The sequence below is a fragment of the Talpa europaea genome, assembly GCF_964194135.1.
Source record: "Talpa europaea genome assembly, chromosome: 2".
Taxonomy (NCBI): Eukaryota; Metazoa; Chordata; class Mammalia; order Eulipotyphla; family Talpidae; genus Talpa; species Talpa europaea.
In genome coordinates this window covers 6,075,033-6,099,386 of record NC_140068.1, presented here as the reverse complement: position 1 = coordinate 6,099,386, position 24,354 = coordinate 6,075,033, and the positions used below count along the sequence as shown (strand labels likewise).

The window sequence follows — 24,354 nt, the reverse complement described above, 5'->3', positions numbered from 1 at the left end:
TGGGGCAAAGTAAAAAACTGTTTCCAATCTCAGACCCCTTAGATATAGAATGTCAATAATCACAGGACATGACTTACAGTGTTACTGAAAAATAATGAGGGAGGCCTCCCTGGTGGTCCAAGGGGTTAAGTCTCAGCACTATGAAGCTATCTGCAGCCACTGCAGCATGAGTTCCATCCCCAGCCAGGGAGCTGACCCACATGGCACAACAGACCTCTCTTGTCTCCCCTCTGCTCCCCTCAGCAGTGTATTTCAGTGATCTGCCTGTTCTGCTCCCAACTCTGTCTCTGGTGAATCTTCTCATCCCCCTGTAGCTCTGACCTACACCCCAGCTCTCTAATGCATAAATAAATAAATCTTTAAAAAAAAGAAAAAGAAGAAAGAAAAATAATGAGGAAAGCACTTAGCACAGGGCCTAGCACAAAATAATTGCTTAGTAAAATTTATTTTAATTATGTATTTACTACAGCTTCCTCTGTTGTAAATGTTTGAAATGATTCCATAAACATTGTGGTGTTAGAGTGTCATGCTGGAAAGGAAAGATGAATTATAATGTCTCCAAAGAGGAAAAATTCTGACAAATTTGTTTCAAGAGACAGATTAAATTGATAAGAAACATGCTTTCTATTATGTCTCTATGTGGGGTTTCTGTAGGTTTCTCTTGCCAAAATAAATGTAGACTTGAGATGGCTTCAGAGAACATTTTGTCAGTTGTGTTGGTGTTGTAGATGAAGAAGAAGAAATTCAGAGACAGTATGGGATCATTTTTGACTACACTGTGAATGGATGTGAAAGCTGAGACTTTATAGTAGAGCACTTATATGTAATTATAAAGTGTTGACTTGAAAAGAAACTTTGAACAGAAGCATGAGGGGATTTTTCTCCATTATTTACTGTGGGAATTTGGTGGAGATCCTAAGGCAAATCATACAAAATTGTGGGGGGCCCTCTATGACTAGATGCCCTGGAGTTTTTAACTCTCAGAGTTGTCCACACTGAGTTTCCAGCAATCCGTCAATTAGTCTAGCTTTTCTGCCCTGACCCAATTCCTTCAGTGTTTCCCCCTCATGAGTCTCTAAGATAGAATCAAAATTATAAGGAGACAATACTTCACCAAGATGTCAACATAGTCATTCTAAGTTCCCCTCACAAGAAGACCAGTTAGCAATTATCCAGAGACAAGACACCATTGTGAAAATTCCGGATCCTGGGGGTGAGAATGAAGCACCCCCTTGGACACTGCAGGGACTGAGAAGGATTACATAAGAGGGGCAGCTGCCTTCTGACCACATGCTGCTCCCCAGTTGGCACAGAACCACACCAAGAAGACTTCCTGGGCCTACAGCTTCCCCAGTGACAATGGAGACACCAAGGTGGACATTAGCATCCTAGCTTTGCAGGATGCATCCTAGGAGGCCCACTCGGATCTCACCTCTCTGGAGAAATCTTGGGGCTTGACCACAGGGGGCCCAAGAGAAATGAAGGATAGCCAGGCTTGTGGCAAACAGATCTTGGCAGACTATACCGCTGCCTGCAGCTGTGCCTGAGCAGAGAGACCTGAGCCAACAGTTCTGCCCATCAAAAGAGCCAAGCCAGTGGCCCTGTCTGGCAAGGAGCATAGGCAAGAATTCTGCCTGATTTGGGACCCCAGACATGAAGCTACACAGGCCTTTGAGCCCTTTTTAATGTCCCACATGGTTCGTGAAACAAATTTGCAGCCCTGACCAACAGCTGAGCATAACCTCCTGTCCCACCCCACCTGTGCCTGGTGAGAGAATCCAAGCTGCTCTGGAGCCCATCCAACTGCCGGTCAGGCCAGGAGGAACCAGCAGCCCTCCCCAACTGTTGAGCTTAGCCTCTGAGCCCACATCACCAGGGAACCTGAACAGTGACCTTGAGCAGCCTCAGAGTCCAACTTCCAGCCCCACCCAGCCATGGCCTACAACCCTCCCAACAGCAGAGTCCCACCTGGGACATGTCTGATTGTTGGCCACAGCCTGCACCCCAATCGTACTGAGAGACTAGCCAGTAACCTCACTCAAACACCTGTAGCCCACTGGACAGCACGGCCTGTGGCCCACTGGACAGGAGAGCCTGAAAGGCCATGCCCTGGCTCATGAAGGCCAGTCCATAGCTGGGTAAAGCTGGAGGACCCTCGCAACCAAGGAGCATGGCCAGTGACCTTGCCAAGCAGTGGGGCACAGTCACCTTCCTGATAGTGAAACCCAGACTGTGGCCTTCACTAACCTGAATAGAGTCCAGCCTGGCAGTACCACCTGGTCAGGAGGCACAAGCTGAGGTCCTACCCACCAGGAGCCACTGCAGAGCCCATCTTGCTGCCCCTGCCCAACCAGAGTCCAGTCAGGGCATCTGCCCTGCTGAGAAGCTCAGCACTCGAGCACCTGTCCTGCCAGGGGGATGGCAGAGTCAGATAAAGACAAAAACTGTGTGATCTCATTTATATATGTGGAAACTGAAAAGAACTGAACTCATAGAAACAGAGTAGATTGGTTATTGCCAGAGGCAGGACATGGTTGGTCTTGGGCGAAATGGGTGAACATTATATAACAGGTAAAACTTCCTCTTATAAGAAGAATAAGTATAACATAGTGTATAGTTAACATACTGCATTGTATAACTGAAAATAGAAAGAATCTTAAAAGCAAAAAAATAAATCTGAGAAGTTCTCAGCCTCCATGCACAAATTTAACCATGGGAAGTGATGGACGCTAACTACATTTATTGTGGTAATCATTTCACAACATAGACATTCATCACATTGTATATAAACTTATGTGTTGTTATAAGTAAGTTATATCTCCATACAGTTGCAAAAAAATCTTTTGAGTACTTGGGGGAAATTAAAGCAAACTGCTATAACTTATAGAGATGCATGGGTTATGTTCAGCTACCTAACTCTTCTTCCAAATGTATATCCTTATCCAAGACGTTCTTTAATTAAGACTTAAAATTTACCCAGAGATCTCATTCACAGAGGCCTCTGTCTTTTAGTTTGTGCAAATAGTGAGCTCAATTTTGTAATATCTTATTGTATATTTTAGACCAGAAATTATTCTGATATCTTCCACATCAGTAAAAGAGATTTTCTAAGAGATTTGAAAGAACTGTTGAGTAGGAATAGTTTTAATAGTATTAATTAATAGTCTTAATAGGAATAGTTTTAATAGTTCTAGTATCAAGTTTATTAAAGTTCCTAAGTTTAATCAAGGTAGTTTATTGCATTCAACAAAAAAAAGCAGTGTTTATATAGAAGACATTTGAGCATAGTGTTAAGGAGGAAAATAAGAGGACAAGTATACTCGCAAGAATATAATTCTCAGCTCTCTGAGTAAGTTGAGGAATTATCATTAGAACAAGAGACAAGCTAGGCAAACTAAAAATGATCCCAAAGGAAAGGAAAACACATTGAAGACTTTGCTGAACAGAGCAGCAAAAATGATACTGGAGGCCTCAGGTTTAATAATGGAATGCTCTGGGTAAGTGGAGTGAGAAGGTCAGTAGAGAAAATAATGCACATTTTGGATTTGCAGTTAACATATTTGCAGTACACATGGCAGGAATTGGACATCCGTGCCTCGTTTAGCACCACACACTTTCCATTTCTGTCCAGAGTTTAAAATTGCTCGCCCAGGAACTGCTGATGATAATGATGTCATGCATGATAAAGAGTCTTGGTCCTCTAAAACAATAGGTGGAATTTTAATCATGGTGGAATTCACTGCTGATAAGCTTGCAGATCTTTTGAACTCCAATGCCAGTGCTCAATGCCAAGTCTTAACAGAAGCACATGCATTTCTTTGATGGAATGACTGATTGACTGACTGATTGATTGACATGTGATGTTAGAAGTGGCATGTCTGTGAAGTAGATTCCAGGGCAGGATTCACTTTTCATTCACTAAAGAAGCTAAATTTACTCTTCATAAAATTAGTCTATTTCACTTGCTCATTTTATATTACATTGTTCACATAGCAGGAATATTTCTAGATTCATTTCTCACAGTCTTGGGCTGACCGGATTTCATATTTGTCAATGTATGGCCTGACAGCTTGCCAGCCAATCCTGCGGCAGCCACTCCTGTCTGAGCACATGGTCACTGATAAAGCCCGTGTGTCCCCACAGGACCTGCAGCGGGACATCGAGAAACACAGCACGGGGGTGGCCTCCGTCCTCAACCTGTGTGAGGTCCTCCTGCACGACTGTGACGCTTGTGCCACAGACGCCGAGTGCGACTCCATCCAGCAGGCCACGCGGAACCTGGACCGGCGGTGGAGAAACATCTGCGCCATGTCCATGGAAAGGCGGCTCAAGTAAGCTGGCTCTTGGCACACTGGGAGAGGAAGGCACGGACAGGAAAACTTTCAGAAATGATGCCCAGAGTATTCATGGTGCAGCGTGTTTTTTGCATCTCAGTGTCCAGAAATTAATCTTGGTTTCCCAAACCTGCCACCATCTGCCCTTCATTGGGAAGATGAGTGAATCCAAAGGTAATATCCGAATCCAACAAGCCACGTGACACCAGACCTAACCATTTAAATGCAATTCAGAAAAATAAAAATATGCTCTTCCAAGTAAACGGTTCCTGCATTTGTGGCTGTAAAAGAAGTAACTGTCTTTTATCCAAACTGAAAATAAAATAAGACGGTTATCGAGGTTGAAGCCCTTTGACATATAGCAAGTGGTGATGTGTCAGAAAACTCTCGTAGGGATTTAAGGCATGTAGTTTTGTGTTCTCTCTGGGGAACTCGTGCAAAGCTAGTATTTGTCTTGCTGTCTGCAATAGGCTGATGTTGGTGAGGGTGAGTTTGCTGTTGGACTGCAATGGATTTTCCAGTTTCAGTTTTACTTTAGTGGAATGTTGGTATGAGCAGAGCCTGCAAGCATGTGGTTGCATTTCTAAACTTCCTGTGGATGCTTACCCAGAACAGTTCAGATTATGCGCTTATAATACTTGACTAATTTCCCAATCCAGAGCTACAGGACATGTGTTTTTTTAAAAAAGAAAAAAAAAACAGCTGTTTTATTTTAGCTCAAACAGTTGTCTTTCTTTTCACTCTCGTCCAATTAGACTGAAGGCACAGTTACTCTTTGGCCCAACGGTTGCTGCGTTGGGCCGTCCTGATCCCATGGCAGGCTGTAGGCCCAGGTCAGGAGCATAAACAGTCTCCAGCAGTCTTTCGTTTTCTGTCTCAGGATCGAAGAGACGTGGCGGTTGTGGCAGAAGTTTCTGGATGACTATTCTCGTTTTGAAGACTGGCTGAAGACTTCAGAAAGGACAGCTGCCTTCCCCAGCACTTCTGGGGTGCTCTATACCATTGCCAAGGAAGAATTAAAGAAATTTGAGGTGACTTGTAATTCCAAATACTTAATCCTTAGTTTGCTGTCCAGGTAGCTAGCCGGTCGTTGGTGTCCCAAGATCTAAACGTTCACCCACACATTATTTGTTCAGACAGCTTGGTGATGACTTTGTGGTCTTAATCATTATAACCTCATATGTTGTTAAAAAAAAAGGGAGAGGAAATTTTAATTTCAAGCTGTCAAGAAGTCAAATAAACTAATAATGAGCAGAAATTCCAGCTTCCTCCTAAAGGAAGGCATTGTTTTCAATTCATAATTCTTTATAAGAAACCATCCCTCGTTTCTGAGATTGAGGTACAATGGTTTTCCATACCCTGAACAATCTATTTTCCAAATATATTTTCTTGATTTTTTTTTTCTTAATCTTCTTGGAGCACAGCTTCACTTTTTAAAATCATTGGTAAAAGAGAGTTGATTCTAGAATGGAATGAAACATTTTAATTGGATCCCACTTCTTTTACAAATGAAGGGCCATTTTGAGACACTGAAGACTTTTCAATTACATAGAGATGAAAATAGCCACAATATAATCATCCTATAAAGGAAGGACTCATCCAGGGCTGGTCCCAGTCCCTTGCCTGTGTGTTCCTGTTTGCCTTGGTTTTGCTGAATCACACCCGTGTGGTGGAGACCCAGCTTCTCAGCTGCCTCTCGTGTTTACAGGCAACCTGACAAGGCTTGAAGTTGACCACGTTTTGATCTTAGGTTTCTCTTCCTTTCAATTCCCATTGAGAGGCAGGCAATACTCATATATTATCAAAGTATTTTCACAGCAAAGAGTTCTGATGCATATATCTTACAAAAAAAATCATTCTCAGTTGCTAAGCCTACCCCAGGCTTCTTACTCTGAGACCTGTTATAGGAAAAATTAAGTTAGGGTTTTGTCTTGGGGGATTTAAAATCAAAGATCATAGAATTGACAAATGTTCAAATTCTCAGTTAAATAAATGAATTAGTTGGATGTCTCCATATGGATTTATGTGTAACTGTACCACTAAATTTTAACATTTTTTTCCAATCTAAAATGTTTTCCCTTAGAAACTTCTAGTAAAAAGCCACCATATACTCTGCAGAATTCAACTCTTCCAGGTTGAAGCAGTGGTAGGAGAGGCATTCAGATCCTGCATCTTATCACACTCAGCTTCCTAAAGGTTAACACCTTCTATAATTAGCCAACTCTACAAAGCGGATTAGGAAGATGCTTCCTGATGCTATTTTAGACTCTCAGATTTTATGGGGAAAGTTAGTCTTGTAAATAGATTCAATAATGAATGACTATCATTTATTTTGTAATTAGTTTTCTTAGGAAGTAGAAATAAGTCAGAAAATCAAAATCATGTATGAGGAAAGTCTTTAACCTGTTCATTGCATGAATTTTGGGAAGGATCTGGGGGTGCTGGGGTGCCCACCACATGGTCCACCAGCATCTTAGTGGGTGCACATATACTCTGACTTCCAGCAATCACAAAACCTGAATATTCCTTACCACTTTCTTTTCTTGGTAAATTAGGTTTTGCAGACTAACTGATTGGATTTACTAGGATGAAGACTCTTTCAAGACTTATTTTATTTTTATTATTTTGTGTAGGTAATGTGGATTTGCTACACCATAATCTATATCAGTGTATAGATTCACAGCTCTTCAGCTGTAATTTATCACACCACACCCACCACCACAGCACCCCTAACACTCCCTTAGAATCCCTTTCCTCTTTGCTCCCCAATACTCTTCTCCCCATCCCCCTCTGGCAGCCTTCATTCTACCCTCAGATTCCTAGTGTTTGGTTTGGTTTAGTTTTGTCAGTTCCTTTGTTTGTTTCTTTATATTCCTTGTATATGTGAGTGAAATCATCAGGTCCTCGTCCTCCTGATTCATTTCTCTTATCATAATCCCCACCAGTCCCATCCATGATGTCACAACAGCAACAGCTCATCTTTTTTCACAGTTGCACAATATGCTGTTGTGTATATGCACCACATCGCTCGCCACTCCTTGTCCTTGGGCGCGCAGGTTATTTCCACCACTTGGCCATTGTAAGGGGTGCTGCAGTGGGGAGTGCAGATAAAGCGTGACGCTTCTTTTTTGAAGATTCTTTTGGGGGAGGTGGCAGAATGTATATATGTATATATATATATATTTTATTATTTAAAAATTATTTAATATTAATTGTAATTATTTGTAAAACTGTTCTCTGTATGTGTGTATATGTTGCATACATGCTTGCATGTGTAAGTTACATGTACCTATGTATTTATTTCGAGGTACCGTTTTTTTTTCATGTTAGTTTGGTCCCCTCCGCCTCCTTCTTCCACACCTATGACCGTTCCTTGCACAATCATAAGACATGACCTTCCCCTCCACCTGGGACAGTGCGGCTTCCATCTCTGTGGCACCGCCTTGTGGAGCCCAGGTACCCTAGCTGAGCCCCCCCTAATGCTCCCCCCGCTCTGCTGCTCTGTTGTCTCAGGCCTTTCAGCGGCAGGTGCACGAGAGCCTGACCCAGCTGGAGCTTATCAACAAGCAGTACCGCCGCCTGGCCCGGGAGAACCGCACAGACGCTGCGTGCAGCCTGAAGCACATGGTGCACGAAGGCAACCGGCGCTGGGACGACCTGCAGAAGCGCGTCGCTTCCATCCTGCGGAGACTCAAGGTCCTTATTCAGCCCCATCTGTAGCTCCAAGGCCCAGAGAAGGGGGTTGGGCCATTTGAACACAAAATGGAGACAGGAAGGCTTTCATAGCATTGCATGGCTAGAGGGGCATCCGGAGCTCACGAGACAATGAAGAATTCCTGGCTCTCATTGCACGCTGGGCATGGCGGGAACAGGCGGGATATGTCAGTCCATGTCTTTGGGCTTTTAATTCCTTCTCATTTTCTCTCCCGGGCAGCACTTCATTGGGCAGCGTGAGGAGTTTGAGAACGCGCGTGACAGCATCCTGGTGTGGCTGACCGAAATGGATCTGCAGCTCACGAATATTGAGCATTTTTCGGAGTGTGATGTTCAAGCCAAGATAAAGCAACTCAAGGTAACAGAGTATTGGTTTTTCAAAGCTGTCAGAAAGTCTGCAGAGGAAGGGACTTTGCAGAGGAAGGGACATTGGGGAAGAGCAGTGAAGGACTCTTCCTTTCAAAAAGATTAGTTCTTCTTGATTGAAAAAAAAATCAGGAAATACAAAAGATATTAAAATTAAGTGTATTGCCAGTGATAACTGCCATTAACATAGGTTCTTTTAGTTTTTTTTTAAATTTATTTATTTATGTATGCAACTGGGTACAGGCCAGAGGTGTGGGGGGTGAAGGATTCACCAGAGACAGAGTGGGGAACAGAACAGGCAGACTGACTGAAATACACTGCTGAGGGGAGCAGCAGGTGAGACAGGAGAGGTCTGCTGCGCCATGTGGGTCAAACTCCCTGGCCAGGGATCGAACTCGAGCTGCAGAGGCTGCCAATAGCTTCATAGAGTTGACACTTAACCCCTTGTGTCACCAGGGAGGCCCCTGCTTTTAGTTTTTAACTGGATGGCAGAGTGTTAGTGGTTTTCTGCTTTGGTGATTTTTTTTTTTCTGATTTGTTTCTATCATCTTCAAATAATTTATTTGACCTCCATATTCCAAAGCAATAAAACTTTCTCATGTTGGAATTTTATTCCACATATCTTACCTTTTCTTAGATGCCAAGTTAACTTGGGAACACATTTGCTATTTTTCTCTAACTCAAACACAGTAGCTACTTAAACGATAAATGGCCTGGATGTACTTTAGATACAAATATTCCCTAAATGGAAGCACATTTTACAGCCTGAGTAATTTACTATGTGGCTTAGGAAATTTTCTGTCCAAGATTGATTTTTTTGAAGAATAGTCATGGTGCCATCACCTTAGGTAGTTATAATAAAACTTTATTTTTTCCAGAATGAAATACGAAATAGTAAACCTGATATTCTTCCCATTCCCGCTTAAATCCCGAAACAATGAAAGTTTTGTTTGAAAAGAATTTGTGACATTGGATGATTTCACATTGTCATTGGATGGTTTCTCTTAGTAATCTTTGATACAGATCAAGAAGTCGCAAATTAAAATATTCAGTGTATTTCTTCAAAGTGCTAAATTTATTTCAGTAACACTGTGATAGTGATGATGCTTTTGTTCAGTGCTATCAACCCCATGATGGTTTCAATCCTTTTCCTGGTGATTCTCTATCCAAACTGTCCCTGGTGATGAATTGTATGAGCCAAAGTGATCGTTCTGATCATGAAATTCTGATTCTATGTCTGACTCCTGTTCTTTGAAATGTTGATGTTGGGCCTCCCTGGTGGCCTAGGGGTTAAGTCTCAGCACTATCACTTCCATGGCCTGAGTCAAGTCCCCCCACCAAGGAGATACCCACATGGCGCAGCAGACCTCTCCTGTCTCCCCGCTGCTCCCCACAACAGTGTATCTCATAGATCCACCTGTTCTGCTCCCCACTCTGTCTGTGGTGAATCCTCTCACCCTTTACCCTTGAACCTCTGGCCTATGCTGCAGTTCTACACAAAAATAAATAAAATTTAAAATAAATAAATGTTGATGTCTTAGTTGAGACAGCAACAGCCTCTTGGCTTGTTCTGGCAGATGACAAATTCACTCTCTCCTCCTAGTTTTTCTGAATATCTTAACATTATTTCAGATCAATATGAGCAGTAATAACTTACAAGGACCTTCTGCTCCCTAGGCCTTCCAGCAGGAAATTTCACTGAACCGCAATAAGATTGAGCAGATAATTGCCCAAGGAGAACAGCTGATCGAGAAGAGTGAGCCCCTAGATGCGGCCGTCATCGAGGAGGAGCTGGATGAGCTCCGGCGCTACTGTCAGGAGGTCTTCGGGCGCGTGGAAAGATACCACAAGAAGCTCATCCGCCTGCCTGTATGTCACTGTCGTTAACTCTGGAGGAAATAAGTTATGGGGGAGGTGGTAGAGTGAGTGGTGAGGGCATAGGCTTCACAGGGCGCTTGGGTTCCTGTCCTGGTTCCACATGTAAACTTGGGCCAGTCACTTCAGTGCTCTTACCTCAGTTTCCTCTGTTGCAAAACTGGCACCTCCCTCGTAGAAAGGATTGCTTTGGGCATAAAATGGGTTAATAGCAACATATAGCTTAGAGCAGTACTTGGCACATATATTCTATGGAGGATGAAGAATCTTCTAGAAGAAACAAGGGAATGAAAGTGATCATGTAAATAGTTGCTCGATTGATGAGGTTGTTTGGTTGAGTCTTTTTCTCTTCCATTTCCCCAACTGCTACCATAATCACACCTTTTTGTTGAGGTGTGATTATGAGGCTATTTGGAAACTTCTGTCATAAAATACATTATGTACCTGGGATATAAAATCAAAAAGGAACAGCTAAGCTTTTATTCGTAATTTCCCTCTGCTCTTGACATGGGCTGGGTTCTGCACTGTGTGGCGGTAATGGTACTGGGTTGCTTTATTTACATTATTTTATTTCATCTTATATTAAGTATGCGAAGTAGTTTCTAACAGTCTAGCCATGTTACCAGTGATAAAATTGAGGCTTTGGTAAATTAACTTATGAGGCATTTTTCAAAGTAATCAGAAGATTCTTACAAAGTTGATAATAAAGTGTATTGTCACCGCCTCCCAGATAGGGCTGTGACCTGGGTGAGCGTGAAGGCTGAGGTCAGGTGAGAGGTAGAACGCGAAAAGCAGCAAGGAGATCTTCGGTTCGCCTTATAACGGAGTTGGCTTGACTGCATTTTTAGCTCCCGGACGATGAGCACGACCTCTCCGACCGGGAGCTGGAACTGGACGACTCTGCAGCCCTCTCAGACCTCCACTGGCACGAGGCCCCTGCGGACGGCGCCCTGTCCCCACAGCCTTCCTCTAACCCCTCCCTCTCACTCGCCCAGCCTGTCCGGAGCGAGCGGTCAGGACGAGACACCCCCGCCAGTGTGGACTCCATCCCTCTGGAGTGGGACCACGACTATGACCTCAGCCGGGACCTGGAGTCAGCTGTGTCCAGAACGCTGCCCTCCGAGGATGAAGAGGGTCAGGAGGACAAAGATTTCTACCTCGGCGGCGCGGTTGGTTTATCAGGTAGGAAAGCGCTCTTCCTGCACGCCAGCTCGAAAGCAAGGAAAGGGGAATGAATATTGGACTGGGAACATGTGAGCTACGCAGACACATTTTCTTCCTTCTCCCACGAAGGAGACGGTGCGTGCAGAAGGGAACTCTTGGCTGTGAATGGCCACTGCCACTCACTTAGGTGTGGCCTCTGGTCTGTCCTGCAGGTGCTTACCGTGGACCAGTGCGGTGCTAAGCTTTGAGGACATACAGTTGCTTTTCTTCTCAAAGAATCTGCACTTAGCATGGGACAGAGACGAATAGGAAGGGCTCCGGTGCTCAGCGCTAGGACAGCAGTGCCTGTACCTGGGGGTATAGACGTACACGAAGGGGCGACTCACCAGGAACCTTGAGGAGAGTCTGTAGGGAACAGGCTTTTGAGCTGAGACCTGAAGGATCACTAGGAGTCAGGTAGAAACAGTAATGTTTGGGGAAGAAGGGAGAGGTAGCACAACAACTTGACCATTAGCCAGAGTGCTTTGATCACCTGAAATCTGGCCAGAATGACAAGACCGAGAGGTCTGGAGTGGACAAAGAGGAGGTAAAAGACAAACGAAGAGCTGGTCATAAGGCAGCCTGCTCACCCGGGAAAGCCTCTGACCCTGGAGGCGATGGAGAACCACAGCAGGGTCTCCCTTAGGGAGGGAGCCCAAGTGATCATATGCGTATTTCAAAGAGCCTGGCTCCACCCTGTATGGTAGAGGCACATTGGGAGGAAGAGATGTGAGGATTTTATAATCCGCAGCACGGATGTGACGGTGACCGGAGCTGAGGAAGCAGCATGCATGTAGAGAATGGAAGAGCTGGGAGACGTCGGGACATGGCCCCTCATCACTGCTCCCTGCAGAACTGGGATTGAGATACTTTGTGGCTTGGGTATCCTGGTGACAGACGTAGGGGGTCATACACCTGAAGGGCTACAAGAAGGAAAGGATGTGTGGGTGCCTCCAGGGCCGCGAGACAGGGAGGAGATAGGAGCAGTGCACACATCCTGCCGAATACCCACAGGGAAAATCCCAGCAGTAGGTTGGCTAATGATCAGCTTCAGGAACTGGACATGCTGATGAAAAGTTACCTGGGTGCAATGATAATTGTCTCTGGGTAGCTGGGGGTCACACCCAGCTGGGATATAAAGTGAAACAGAAGGACACCCAAAGACACACATATAATGAGGGGAAGACAGAGAAAGAGGAGCATTTGCCCGTGATAATAGACTAATTGGAGGCCAGACTGTGGCACCTGTAAGTGCATCTCCTACATTCTCTAAAAGGACATTTCTACCTGTTTCTGGTGGCTCACATTTAGACGCCTGAGGGCACAGCCCTGTCTCGACAGGCCTTGGCATTTCACAGCCTGCATCTGGTGCGGCCACTGGCTCATGGGACTGTTGGGCCTTGACTTGGGGCTTTGCACCCTGAGATTTTCTGTGTTAACTGACACAAGACATGATCTCAGGCCCAAAGGAAGAATGTGAAAAATGAAGAATACTGATGTTGATTACATGTTATAATTTGGGTATATTTGTGTAGTAAGCTATAGTAGCACAATTATTTTCCTCTTATATTTTTATGGGGTTGTTAGAAACTTTAAAAGACATGTGTTTTTTCTTCCTATAGATATAATATTTATTTAAAGATTTATTTATTTATACATGCACTGGGTACAGTCAGAAGCGCAGAGGGTGAGAGAATTCACCAGAGCCAGAGCGGGGAGCAGAGCAGGCAGAAGGACCGAAGGACACTGCTGAGGGGAGCAGCGGGCGGCAGGAGAGGTCTGGGTGCCATGTGGGACCCTCCTCCGGTGGCCGGGGAGCAGCCGGGGATCTAACCAGCGCTGTACAGGCTGCGGGCAGCTTCACAACCCAGCGCTCAACCGCTGTGCCACCGGGGAGACCCTAGATATAATTTTTTATTGAACTAACATTGCATTACTACATTATATAGTTTGCATGTATGCATCATTAAACATCAACATCTGGATTTGCTACATTAAGTGGCATATTCTACTGAAAGCCCAGTCTGTTCTCTGTCATACAATTGGCCCCTCAGGCCCCATTTATCTATCCTTCCCCCTTCCTTTCTAGTAACCACAAGTTTGGTCTTACAGGCTGAAAGTGTGTTTTTGTCTGATTTAATTCACGTGTTCGTGTTGTTTGACTATGCAGCGCCTGTGAGTGAGATCCCTGGACAGCGCTGCTCTAGAATCTGTTGAAATTCCAGTTCTGCCACCTCCTAGCTATTGAAATTGGATAGGTAACCCAGTTCCCCCACACCTCTGCTTTCTTATCCATACAATGGGAAGCACCCCCATGCAGCCCATAGCTTATCTGAGGATGAGTGAAAGCTTAGAACAGCCCCTGACTCCTAAGATCTCTGTCTGTGTGAGCTCTCGCGAGGATTCATTCCAGGGAACCTCTGTGAGTTTGCTCACACTCCTCAGGAACTCTGTCTGGAAGGATTAACTGCCTTTTTTTTCTCTAGGAAAATTATTTTCCTGCCGCAAGGGAACCAAGTTTGGCAGGACATAGCTGGCAACTTAGACTGTGTTCTTTTTACAGATGTAATGATCCCTGAAAGTCCTGAGGCCTATGTAAAACTCACAGAAAATGCAATCAGAAATACTGCTGGTAGGCACGAAAAGTCGAAGCAAGCCTGCCTCACCTGTAACAAGCCTCCTTTCTTAGCACATCTGCTGTTCCTCTCACAGCTCTGCGGCACACGCATGTTAAGGGAGGACCTTTCTCTCTTATTACGATGCTAGAAAAAGAAATAGGCAGCACACTCACACAATCATTTCACTGAACAACATCAAGTATAAGAATGAAATAACTTCTCAACTCATTCAGTGGTAATCAGTGTCATTGAGTATACATCGGTGGTCCCCAGGGACAGCAGAAAATCAGAGGTGTGAGCCCTCGTCTTGGCCTGGGTTGTCTTGGGCTCTACTGGATTCACGAAGCAGTGACTTTGTGATTTTGAGGATTTGCAGACCCCCCCCTCTGCTGGGGGGGCAGGACGGAGGGCTCCAGGCCCAGGCCCACGGGCTGCATGTGTGGCCTCCTGCCCAAGGCTTCATCCTCATGCTCTCAGGAGTCACACATAAGACAAGTGCAGAGACCAGATGTGTCAGCCCCAAAAAGTTTACCATTTCAGTGTAGTCAGTCTTACCTCATAAAACAATTTAAAATGAAAAACAGGGCATAAGACCTCAAAACCTACATTTTTCCTGTAAGAACAGAACTTGTCCAGGAACAAGAACAATTAAGCAAAAATAAGAAACCAGTTTTTTTAATATGCACTGGGACAACTGTAGTCAGTAGCTTGGGGAGGGGGTGGGAGAAGAGAGTTTTTACACAATTTGAATTGTAAGGTTATTAGTCTACACTTAAGTTTTTGAAGAAAAGCAAAAGAACAGAAAGCGAAGTAGCATTGCCACAGCGGTATCTACTTGAGTCAGCCTCAGGAGAGACTTCTTCCATAGTTTTAGAAAACCATTCTTAAAAAAAAACCTTAATAAGCTCACTAATATTGGTTCTGCTTTCACCCTGTGCTAGCTTCACTCAGTCATCACTGTTCTTGTTTAGTTCACAAACCTTCATAAAGACTTGCATGTGCACGCGCACTCACCCACACAAATATGTTTGCAAAAAGGTGTGACATCTCTGAAAAGAGAGGAGCCAAGCATTTAGGTATGAGGAAGAGTGAGCTTAGGTGGAAATACTGTACAATCATAGCTTTCTCCTAGTTTTGTTTTAGTTTTTAAACAAAAGCCAGCCCTTGCTATCTCCAATGCATAGCTGTCCTGTCCTGAACTTGAAGTTCCTAAGTGAATGAATCAGACCCCTGACCCCACAAAGCACCATCTTCTGAGATGCAGAAAAAGAAAGTGGAGGACATATCCGTCCCTGCTTGCTAAGGGACTGCTGGGGACATGAGAAGTCGCTGCTTCTAGTTATTGAGTAGCAGTGGACACCACCTTGGGTTTTTAGAAAGGCCTTCCATAGCTTACATCATGCGGAGTTTCAGAGAATCAGCTGGAAGGGGGAGCAGAACACAACAGAACCCTTTTGCAAAATCTCAAACACGTTCTTCAGTCCATCCATCTAAATATTTAACCCTCCAGCACTTCAGTACTAAATTTGCTTTATAATTTCCTACACACATGCCATTACTATACTACCTTGGCTAAAACAATTTATTAAACTTCTCCTTGAAAGCCAAGCTTGTAAATATTCTTGTGGTTGACACTGCAGGGGACCCCAGCACCTTAGAGTCACGGATCCGGCAGCTGGGTAAAGCCCTGGACGACAGCCGCTTTCAGATACAGCAAACCGAAAAGATCATCCGCAGCAAAACTCCCACGGGACCAGAGCTGGACGCCAGCTACAGGGGCTATGTGAGTATGCCGGACCCAAGCGAGCCTGACACGTAACTGGAAGTCATGGTGGTGTGACAAAGAACGGTCCGTATGCGGCAGGAGGGCTGTCTGAGCTCTGCAAACACCAGGCTGCCCTTGAACTCCTGGCATGGATGTGCAAAGCACAGCCCTGTTAGCAGGTGACCAGCAGAAGAGCTGGTCTGTGCGCAGACTCACCAGCCTCGTGGTCATGTTCCTTTATTGTTCTTTACTCGGAGAACGCAGTAGAACGCCACAAGATGTTTTGGCCCCCAGAAGTGATCCGGTGTTTTTTCAAATTCAGCTAATAGTTTTTGGACCAAGGTTACCCTTAGAACAACAGATTTTAGCTAACAGATTACTAACGTGGACATTTTTTAGCTCTTTTCCTGAATTTATTGATTCACTTAGTAGCCTTGGAACTATTTCCTGTCCTCTGTTCTTAGAGTGCTTATTCTGGAGAAGACAATTCTGGTGAATGGATAAGAGAGCAAGGCATTGCATCTTTTATCAGTTCTATGGGTGCATCTATTAATAAAATAAATAACAGTTTTACTTTCCACTCAAGTAACTGACTGAAATTTCCCAAAATTCCTACATGTACATTCTTACGTGAAATTTGGAAATAAATCTCTTCCATGGCCTCAGGCCTTCTTTTCATAAGGCGGATTAGTAAAAAGGTGGACTAGTAAAAAGAAAGAAAAATTATTTTCCCTAAGTCTTATGAAACTCACAAATACTTCTTTTTAAAACCAGGGAAGAGAACATTCTAGTAATACAAGCTTATGTGAATATCCTCACGACTGCAGAAGAGCAATTAATCATGAATTTGGTCTATAACGCCAACTTCTATTATACTAAAACCTCTATTTTTTTTAAGTGTGCTGTGATTTCATGATGACCAGGCTGACATCACTAAAAGTATACTTAGCCTCAGTAAAAGTAATCAAGTAATTTAATAATAATGTGATTCGTTAGAGACTTTGAAAGGTAAGTTAGTATTCAGCAGAGCAGAAGAGCCTTGAAATCATTTGTTCTTTTCATCTTCGAGTAGTGTTTATGGGATTAAACATGCAGTTGGAAGCTTTTTCATAGCAGAATTAATTCCCTTAATACCAATTAAGCATTGTTTAAATTTTCTCATGAAGCAGCTGGCTTTGGTATTATTGCCTTTTGCTTTAAAGTACCTTAATTATTTAATGCAAAAAATATTCCTTTGAGATCTGTGATAACATTTTTGTTCCCACATTTCAGTTTGAGAAAAAAAGAGCAACTTGCCAAAAGTGATGTCTTGTCTTGCCAGCTGAGGGCTCTGAGTTGTAAACCCTGGATTGCTGTGGTCTCTTTGGGTTCAACAAATTTAAGAGAAAATTTCAGGACTTCTCAGGCAGAATATGTCTTCGAGACCTGGCTTATGTGAATGTGTCATGTGTTTTTGAACTTGACTTATTTTTAGCAGCAAGCAGCAGGGAAATGAGACCCAGGCATGGCCCAATTTGCGGAGGTACAAAGATATTTTCCCCTGTTCTCATAGTGGTAAAAAGCTGAGAGTTTTGGCTGAGTTTTTTTTTCTGTCCAAACAGATGAAGCTGCTGGGCCAGTGTAGTGGCAGCATCGACTCTGTGAGGAGACTGGAGCACAAACTAAAGCAGGAAGAAGAGAACTTCCCTGGCTTCGTAAACCTGAACAGCACCGAAAGCCAAACCGCTGGTGAGTTGAGTAGTCTCAGGTCACCAAGAGGGCATGGAAGGTCTGGAAGGTCTGGAAGCTCTTTCCTGTGTCCAGGCTGAGCACGCTGTCCTGAGCTCTTGCCTTCGAGTTGCAATGAGAGAGGTGACAAAATGTCACAGTGTTTCTCATGTCCCATTTCTTTCCACTCACTGTCTCTTCTCTCCCCAGCCAGGAATTCAAGGTGTTTGTTCTGGTTGTTCTGCTGCAGAAAGAACCAAACAACAGCTTCTTACACACGACTGCATGTTATTTCGTAAAGCTCCTTACGGTGTTAGTCTGTAGCTATTTTTCCCCATCCATTATCATTAAAAGTCCAGATAGGAAAAACACAGCCATTAGACTCACTTAACTGATCTTTACTGATGACAACAGAAATGCCCAGTAGACTTAACTTTTATTTCTGTTGCTGTTTGAAGTCAGCCACCAAGCCACGTGTACAGAATTTCCTAAGCATCGCAGCGGAGCCAGATAACTCAGCCTCTCCTGCCTGTCTCGCCAGGTGTGATTGACCGGTGGGAGCTCATCCAGGCCCAGGCGCTGAGCAAGGAGCTGAGGATGAAGCAGAGCCTGCAGAAGTGGCAGCAGTTCAACTCTGACCTGTGCAACATCTGGGCCTGGCTGGGGGAGACAGAGGAGGAGCTGGAGCAGCTGCAGCACCTCGGGCCCGGCACCGACATCCAGTCCATAGAGCTGCAAATCAAAAAGCTCAAGGTAGCTGCCCAGGGCCTTCCCCATGGCGGCTGGGCAGTTGACCGCGTGGGGTGCCCACATGGGAGGCTCTCGCTGTCTCGTGAAGGCAGCAGCGGGGAGTTGCCAACAGGAATGAACACACACTCTCCTCAGCCCCAGTCACCCCAAATCGGAGCATTTATATGGAAAATTGGGAAGGGTGGAGAGATGTACCCTGGCGTGGAACTACCCCCTAGGTAACCATGTATGACTTCAGGAATTGGTATTTAAGAAATCGCCAATTAAACTTTTATGAAACATGCGGGTAGCTCTAGGACCTTAACCTCTTTTAAAAGCAAAGCAGAGAGGACCAGGTTCCTGTCTGAGCGAGAGGGGAATGTACCAACACTGTGTCTTGGAGAGGCAGGTGCAGTTTTCAATGTTATGAATGAAACAACCAATCTCTACAGGAATTGTGGTGAAACAGCTGATCTTTGAGTTTGACTTTGGCCTAGATGGATGTAGGACACAAGACCATTTCCTTTAACTTCTCCACTAGGTCTTAGAAGTCCTCCTTCGTCCAGCTGTGGAAAGGCTCTAACCTGTGGAGACTTCCATGAGCTTGTTGGGATTGAGAGCCGCTTTCTGTGACTAGCTCTCTCGGTCCTATCTTTTTGTTTGGAGAACTTCCAGCTATGCATTTCCTCCCAGGCTTTTCTGTTTCTCTGGTTTCAACTATTTATTTTGGGGTGATTTTTGTTGGTTTTTCTGTTTTACATTTTCAAACAGTGAAATGAGTCTTTCCCACAGATGTTCAGACGTCTTCTTAGAAGTCTGCACCAGTCCCATCAATTTGAGGATCAAATTATCAGATGGGAGGTGCAATTTACAGTATCCAGATTATAAAATGCAGTTTTCTGTAGCGTATCTGAATTACTTTAGTTCCTCTCCAGGAAAATGTAAGGCAACATTGCCTTGTGACCACATTCCTTTAAAAGCTGGCGAAGCAAATGCTGGTCAGTCTTTGACCTCAGGGAGAGTAAAGGCAAGGAAATGAGAAAGTCAGCTCAGGTGATTAAATCTCCCTTCCTTGCACCACTTCCCAATCCTCCCTGGCTGTGTTTCCTAAGGATAAATATGTGCAGTTACCAAGTATCTTTCCATGGTGTCTGTCGATCTTGGGCTGTCTCTGATTGAATCTACATTAGGGCGTGTTAAGAGCCTAGAGAAAGGTGAAAAATTAAGACAAGTTGTAAACCTAACAGAACCTAACCGAAATGAAGTACCCAGATATTCAGTTAGTGACCCATAATCATGTGCTCAGGTTCTGGAAATATGGTCATTCTAGGTTACTGGAAATTACACAAAGTGAAAAATGACTTTCACTGGCCTCCTGTGAAATGAAGCTACACTGGTCAGCTGATGAACCATCCCCTCCATTGTTGCTGTTCTCACAAGCATGTGACCAATGACACCAAGAGTGTCCTCAGACCCTGGGTCCTTGACCACCTGTGTCCTCAGAGGCAGAAGAGCTGGTGGCTGGGACCTGGGAATCTGCTTTCTAAACCAACTTGCCACCTCATTCTTCTGCACAAGTTTGAAATGGGATGCTCACACTAGAATGAATAATATGTATCCTGCTGCTCAAAGCTACAGGAGCCAAGGTTTGGTTTATTTTGGTTGTGATTCAACTCCCAGGTCAGCATTTGAGTAAATGGGTGCACAGGATCATCATCGCTTCCTACAAAGTCCCCCAAAGTTTAACTTAGTCACCCTTCCCCACTCCCTACTGCTTAAATTTCCAGTCCTTAAATCCACATAAGCCTTCTGACACACCTAGACTGCTTTTTGTTCCTTTATATTCTCGAAGAATGTGGACTTGTGTGTGCACAAGTAGTTTACATGACCTCAGTGCTCTTTCACACCTTCCGTTCTGTTTCTGACTTTCACTCCACACTACTTTCTTAAGATCCATCCATGTTGTCAGCAAGCATCTAATCTCTAATCCAGTTCCTTGACCACGACGCCGTTCCCAGTGATGAGTGCTCCCCTTCCCTGTGATTTGAGGAGCCATCCCATCAAGCCCAGTTTTAGCGATGGATTTTTAAATTAGGTGAAGAATTTCTAAAGGACTATGTTTTTAATGTCTTTATTGTGATTGTCCTTATTTGGCTGTTCTGCTTTCAGGAGCTCCAGAAAGCTGTGGACCACCGCAAAGCCATCATCCTCTCCATCAACCTGTGCAGCCCTGAGTTCACCCAGGCTGGCAGTGAAGAGAGCCGGGAACTCCAGGACCGCTTGTCCCAGATGAATGGGCGCTGGGACCACGTGTGCTCACTGCTGGAGGAGTGGCGGGGGCTGCTCCAGGACGCACTGATGCAGTGCCAGGTCTGTGCGGCTCCAAAACAGACCTGTCCAAGTGGCTGGGTCTCTGACTTATTTATCAGTCACTAGAAGAACGTAATTTCTTCTGTTGGGATACAAAAGAAATCATCACATACCTCCTCTCTGTACTTCTAGGCTGGCCAATCATCAAGCAAGCAAGCATCAGACAGATCAATAAGATTAAAAATCACAGGAAGTTTAATAGTAACATTTATGTCTCCTGTACACATGGGAGAAACCCAGCAAAGCTGAGTAACTGGTCTCATGGCTTTAGCTGCCATCATGAACAGCTTAGCTAAGACAGGGAGGGTGGGAAAAGAAGAGGAAAATCAGTTAGGGGGTTTACCAGGGAAGGCACAGCAAACAAAGGTAGGCAGATTTAATTTAAATTCTTGAGAAAAGGCAAGATTAGGTCTCTCCCAGTACAGCAAGGCATCCTCCTCATGGAGATAAGGTGACACATAAAAGTCTTGCTCAAAGGCAATCTCCAGGAGGCTTCAAAGCCCCACTTATGAAATCAACCTTTCTTGCCAAGGACATATTTTGGGGTGGCAGATTTTTGCTACCTGTACTCCCCAGTGTCAGTATTTGCATGAGATGATGTTGTGCCCAGACTTTTCATATACTGGAGAATCTGTGCATGTGATCAAGAGTTGACAGTAACCCTGTCATCTTCTGTCCAGCTAATAAGAGGCAATTTCCCCATTTATCTCAGTCCCACTAGTACTTCTGCAACTCATTTATTTATTTCAGTCATTTATCCAACAGTTACTTGCTGACCACATAGGAAGATAACTCTTATTTTTTTAAAGATTTATTTATTTATGCACACAAGAACTGGGATACAGGTCAGAGGTGTGGAGGGTGAAAGGATTCACCAGAGACAGAATATGGAGCAAAACAGGCAGATTGAGTGAAAACACTGCTGAGGGGAGCAGCGGGGAGACAGGAGAGGTCTGCTGCACCATGTGGGTATCTCCCTGGCCGGCTGGGGATTGAACTCATGCTGCAGAGGCTGAGACAGCTTCATAGTGCTGTGCTTAACCCCCTGTGCCACCAGGGAGACCTAGGAAGACAACTCTTAAACATAAAAGTGAACATTGCAAATATTTACTCATCCATTCACACCATAATTATTCGCTCAGTGTCCACTGTGATAGATATTACACTAAGCTGTAAGAATCCAGCACAGTCTCCACTTTGTTCTGGAAGAGAGATAATAATAATTGCAAGTAAATACAAGCTCAGATGCTTACTGGATGCTCTCAGGTGTTGATAAGAGTGACTGAGAAAAGCCTGGGAGGCCTGGGGCTCTTTGAGCTGATTCTAGAAGGCTATTACAATGAATGAGACAGAGTATGTATAAATATACTTTCATGCATATATATATATATATATGGATACTATTCTCCCTTAAAATAGAAGGGAATCTTGCCATTTGTGACAATGTAGGTAGATCTTGAGGGAACAATGATGTGTGAAATGTTAGATAGAAATAGGCAGTTACCACATGATCTCACACATGAAATCTAAAGGAGAAAAAAAGCACAAGAAAACAAAAACAAGCCAAAATATCAGCTCATTTCAGAGAATAGATTGCTGGTCACCAAAAGCGGGGGTACTGAGTGGGGAAATAAGAAAAGGGGGTAAAAATATGCAAACCCCCAGCTATAAAATAAATAAGTAATGGAGATATACAGAATGTGAACCATAAAACATGCCCATGAAACTAATACAACATTGCCCATTATATCATTTTTTAAAGTAATATCTGATACATGATAAATGCTTAATAAATGTTAACTTCAAATGGAAAGTTCCAGAAGGAAAGGAGGGGACCGGAAGGAGGCCAAGCAGCCTGTGGGATCACAGTGCAATCAGTGAGGCAAGGCATGCTAAGGAAGATGGATGGTTGTCAGCTTCTGACTTGCAGGGTCCACTAGCCCTGGCTGGAGTTTGGATTGTGTTCTAAGCATGATGGGAAGCTTTTGCAGGCTGTGAAGCCTGCTTTCCAGGTCCCAAGGGTAATAGCACCTTGCAAGCAGGCACCCAATTTGTTTCACCCCTGCACCCACTCCTAGTGCAATGTCGTACACATAGGAGACCTTCAGTAGCTGTATGTTGACTAAATGGATGAGCTAGTGGATAAATGAAGGACCTTGGGATTGCACTTAGGCCTTAAAAGATGAAAGCATTTGAATACAGGGAGGAGAGAGTTGTTTTCTTTCAAACTATATCATTGCATTAGAATTAAGTATTTTGTTGCAATTTGCTTCTTATCTAAATGTTCCTCCAACCAGGTGCAAATGGTCAGAAATGTATGCAGATGATTAGGACAGCACCGGTGCTTGTGCAGAAAGGCTCTGTGTTTGAGATCTTAGAACCAAGTATCTTTTCCAATGTTGGCAGTTGTAAAGAATGGAAATCTCAGCTGCAAGGGAAAGAAAAATAAATTATTCAAGATTATTTTATACCCTGTATTTTTTAAACAGGATTTCCATGAAATGAGTCATGGTTTGCTTCTCATGCTGGAGAACATCGACAGGAGGAAAAATGAAATTATCCCGATTGATCCTCACCTTGACTCAGAGATACTACAGGACCAGCACAGGCAGCTGATGGTAAGACCTATGAGTGTGGCAATTTTCAGTAGGCTTCCTTTCCATCTACAGAAAACAAATGTTGGTGGAAATATTTTAATTTTTTTACTTTTTACATTATAGTCTCTAAGTTCCACTTGCTTGACTCCTTCTCTTTTCAATCGTTGTGAAGTAGACTGTACATGGACAGTAACATCTATCAGTTCTAGAATCTGATTCTGAAGTCATTGCTTAATTGTAGAAATCTTAGATATTATACTATCTAAACTAGCTTGTTTTTACTAAGACAGCTCCTTACCAAATTATACTTATTTTTAATTGAAACTATATTCCAAAAGTATGGTAAGTAGGTTACATAATAAAATGTCATTAAAGAGACCATTAAAGCTTCTGAAGAGAAATTAAGCACACCAGATTCAACAATAACCTTAATAGTAGGTTTTCTGAAAACCCAGACAAAAAGGGAAAGTGGTAAGTTGCTTTTATTCTCTCACAAAAAGAAAACACCAACTCTCAACAAGCAAGAAACTTCAAATGCTAAATTCAAGAGGAAATTTGCTGTCCTGATTTTTATGCAAGGATCTTTGGATAATAAAATGTACAGTGTACTTAAGAGATTTTATGGGAGAAAAAGAAGTATGTTTGAGTTCCATTAGGATAAAATGTTTTACATTTGGTAGCTTTCTGTAATTTTAAAATGTTATATCTTAACATTTAGCACTCAGTAACTTAACCAACAGAATTGGTAGCTTTAAATTCAGTAACATAAAGGCCTTAGAAACCAAGAAAAAATAACTATGCAACTGCATTTTTACTAGATTCTTGACCTCCGGCATTAAGATGTGAATGATGAATCATTCACTGTCTATTTTTTCTAAAATCCTGAATAGATATCAGAGAATACGTATACACACTTGAGTTTTGCTCTATATCGATGGCAATGTTTCACTTTTCTGTTTAAAAGAATAGCTTCTGTTTCTTTTGCATAATATATTTTAAGAACTTTCACATACAGTCACCATTTTAAGTCTTCCAATTAACACTGAAGGAAGGGATTGGTATTGGCAGACCAGGAA

General features: G+C 43.6%; 1 protein-coding gene across 4 annotated transcripts in view; it reads left to right on the top strand.

Moving 5' to 3' along the window:
* SYNE1 (spectrin repeat containing nuclear envelope protein 1) overlaps nucleotides 1-24,354 on the top strand; it is a gene marked incomplete at both ends in the record, with an annotated part of 158,373 nt that overhangs the window by 120,872 nt on the left and 13,147 nt on the right. For 3 of the 4 annotated variants that reach the window (XM_084259624.1, XM_084259626.1, XM_084259627.1), the window contains 11 exons: nucleotides 4,144-4,331; nucleotides 5,215-5,365; nucleotides 7,848-8,030; nucleotides 8,269-8,406; nucleotides 10,092-10,283; nucleotides 11,138-11,471; nucleotides 15,751-15,893; nucleotides 17,477-17,603; nucleotides 18,124-18,335; nucleotides 20,481-20,681; nucleotides 23,171-23,299. In XM_084259624.1, coding sequence (XP_084115750.1) covers nucleotides 4,144-4,331; nucleotides 5,215-5,365; nucleotides 7,848-8,030; nucleotides 8,269-8,406; nucleotides 10,092-10,283; nucleotides 11,138-11,471; nucleotides 15,751-15,893; nucleotides 17,477-17,603; nucleotides 18,124-18,335; nucleotides 20,481-20,681; nucleotides 23,171-23,299 — 1,998 coding nt within the window. Of the gene's footprint in view, nucleotides 1-4,143; nucleotides 4,332-5,214; nucleotides 5,366-7,847; nucleotides 8,031-8,268; nucleotides 8,407-10,091; nucleotides 10,284-11,137; nucleotides 11,472-14,055; nucleotides 14,125-15,750; nucleotides 15,894-17,476; nucleotides 17,604-18,123; nucleotides 18,336-20,480; nucleotides 20,682-23,170; nucleotides 23,300-24,354 lie in introns of all 4 variants that reach the window. The other variant, XM_084259625.1, reaches the window with a different exon arrangement.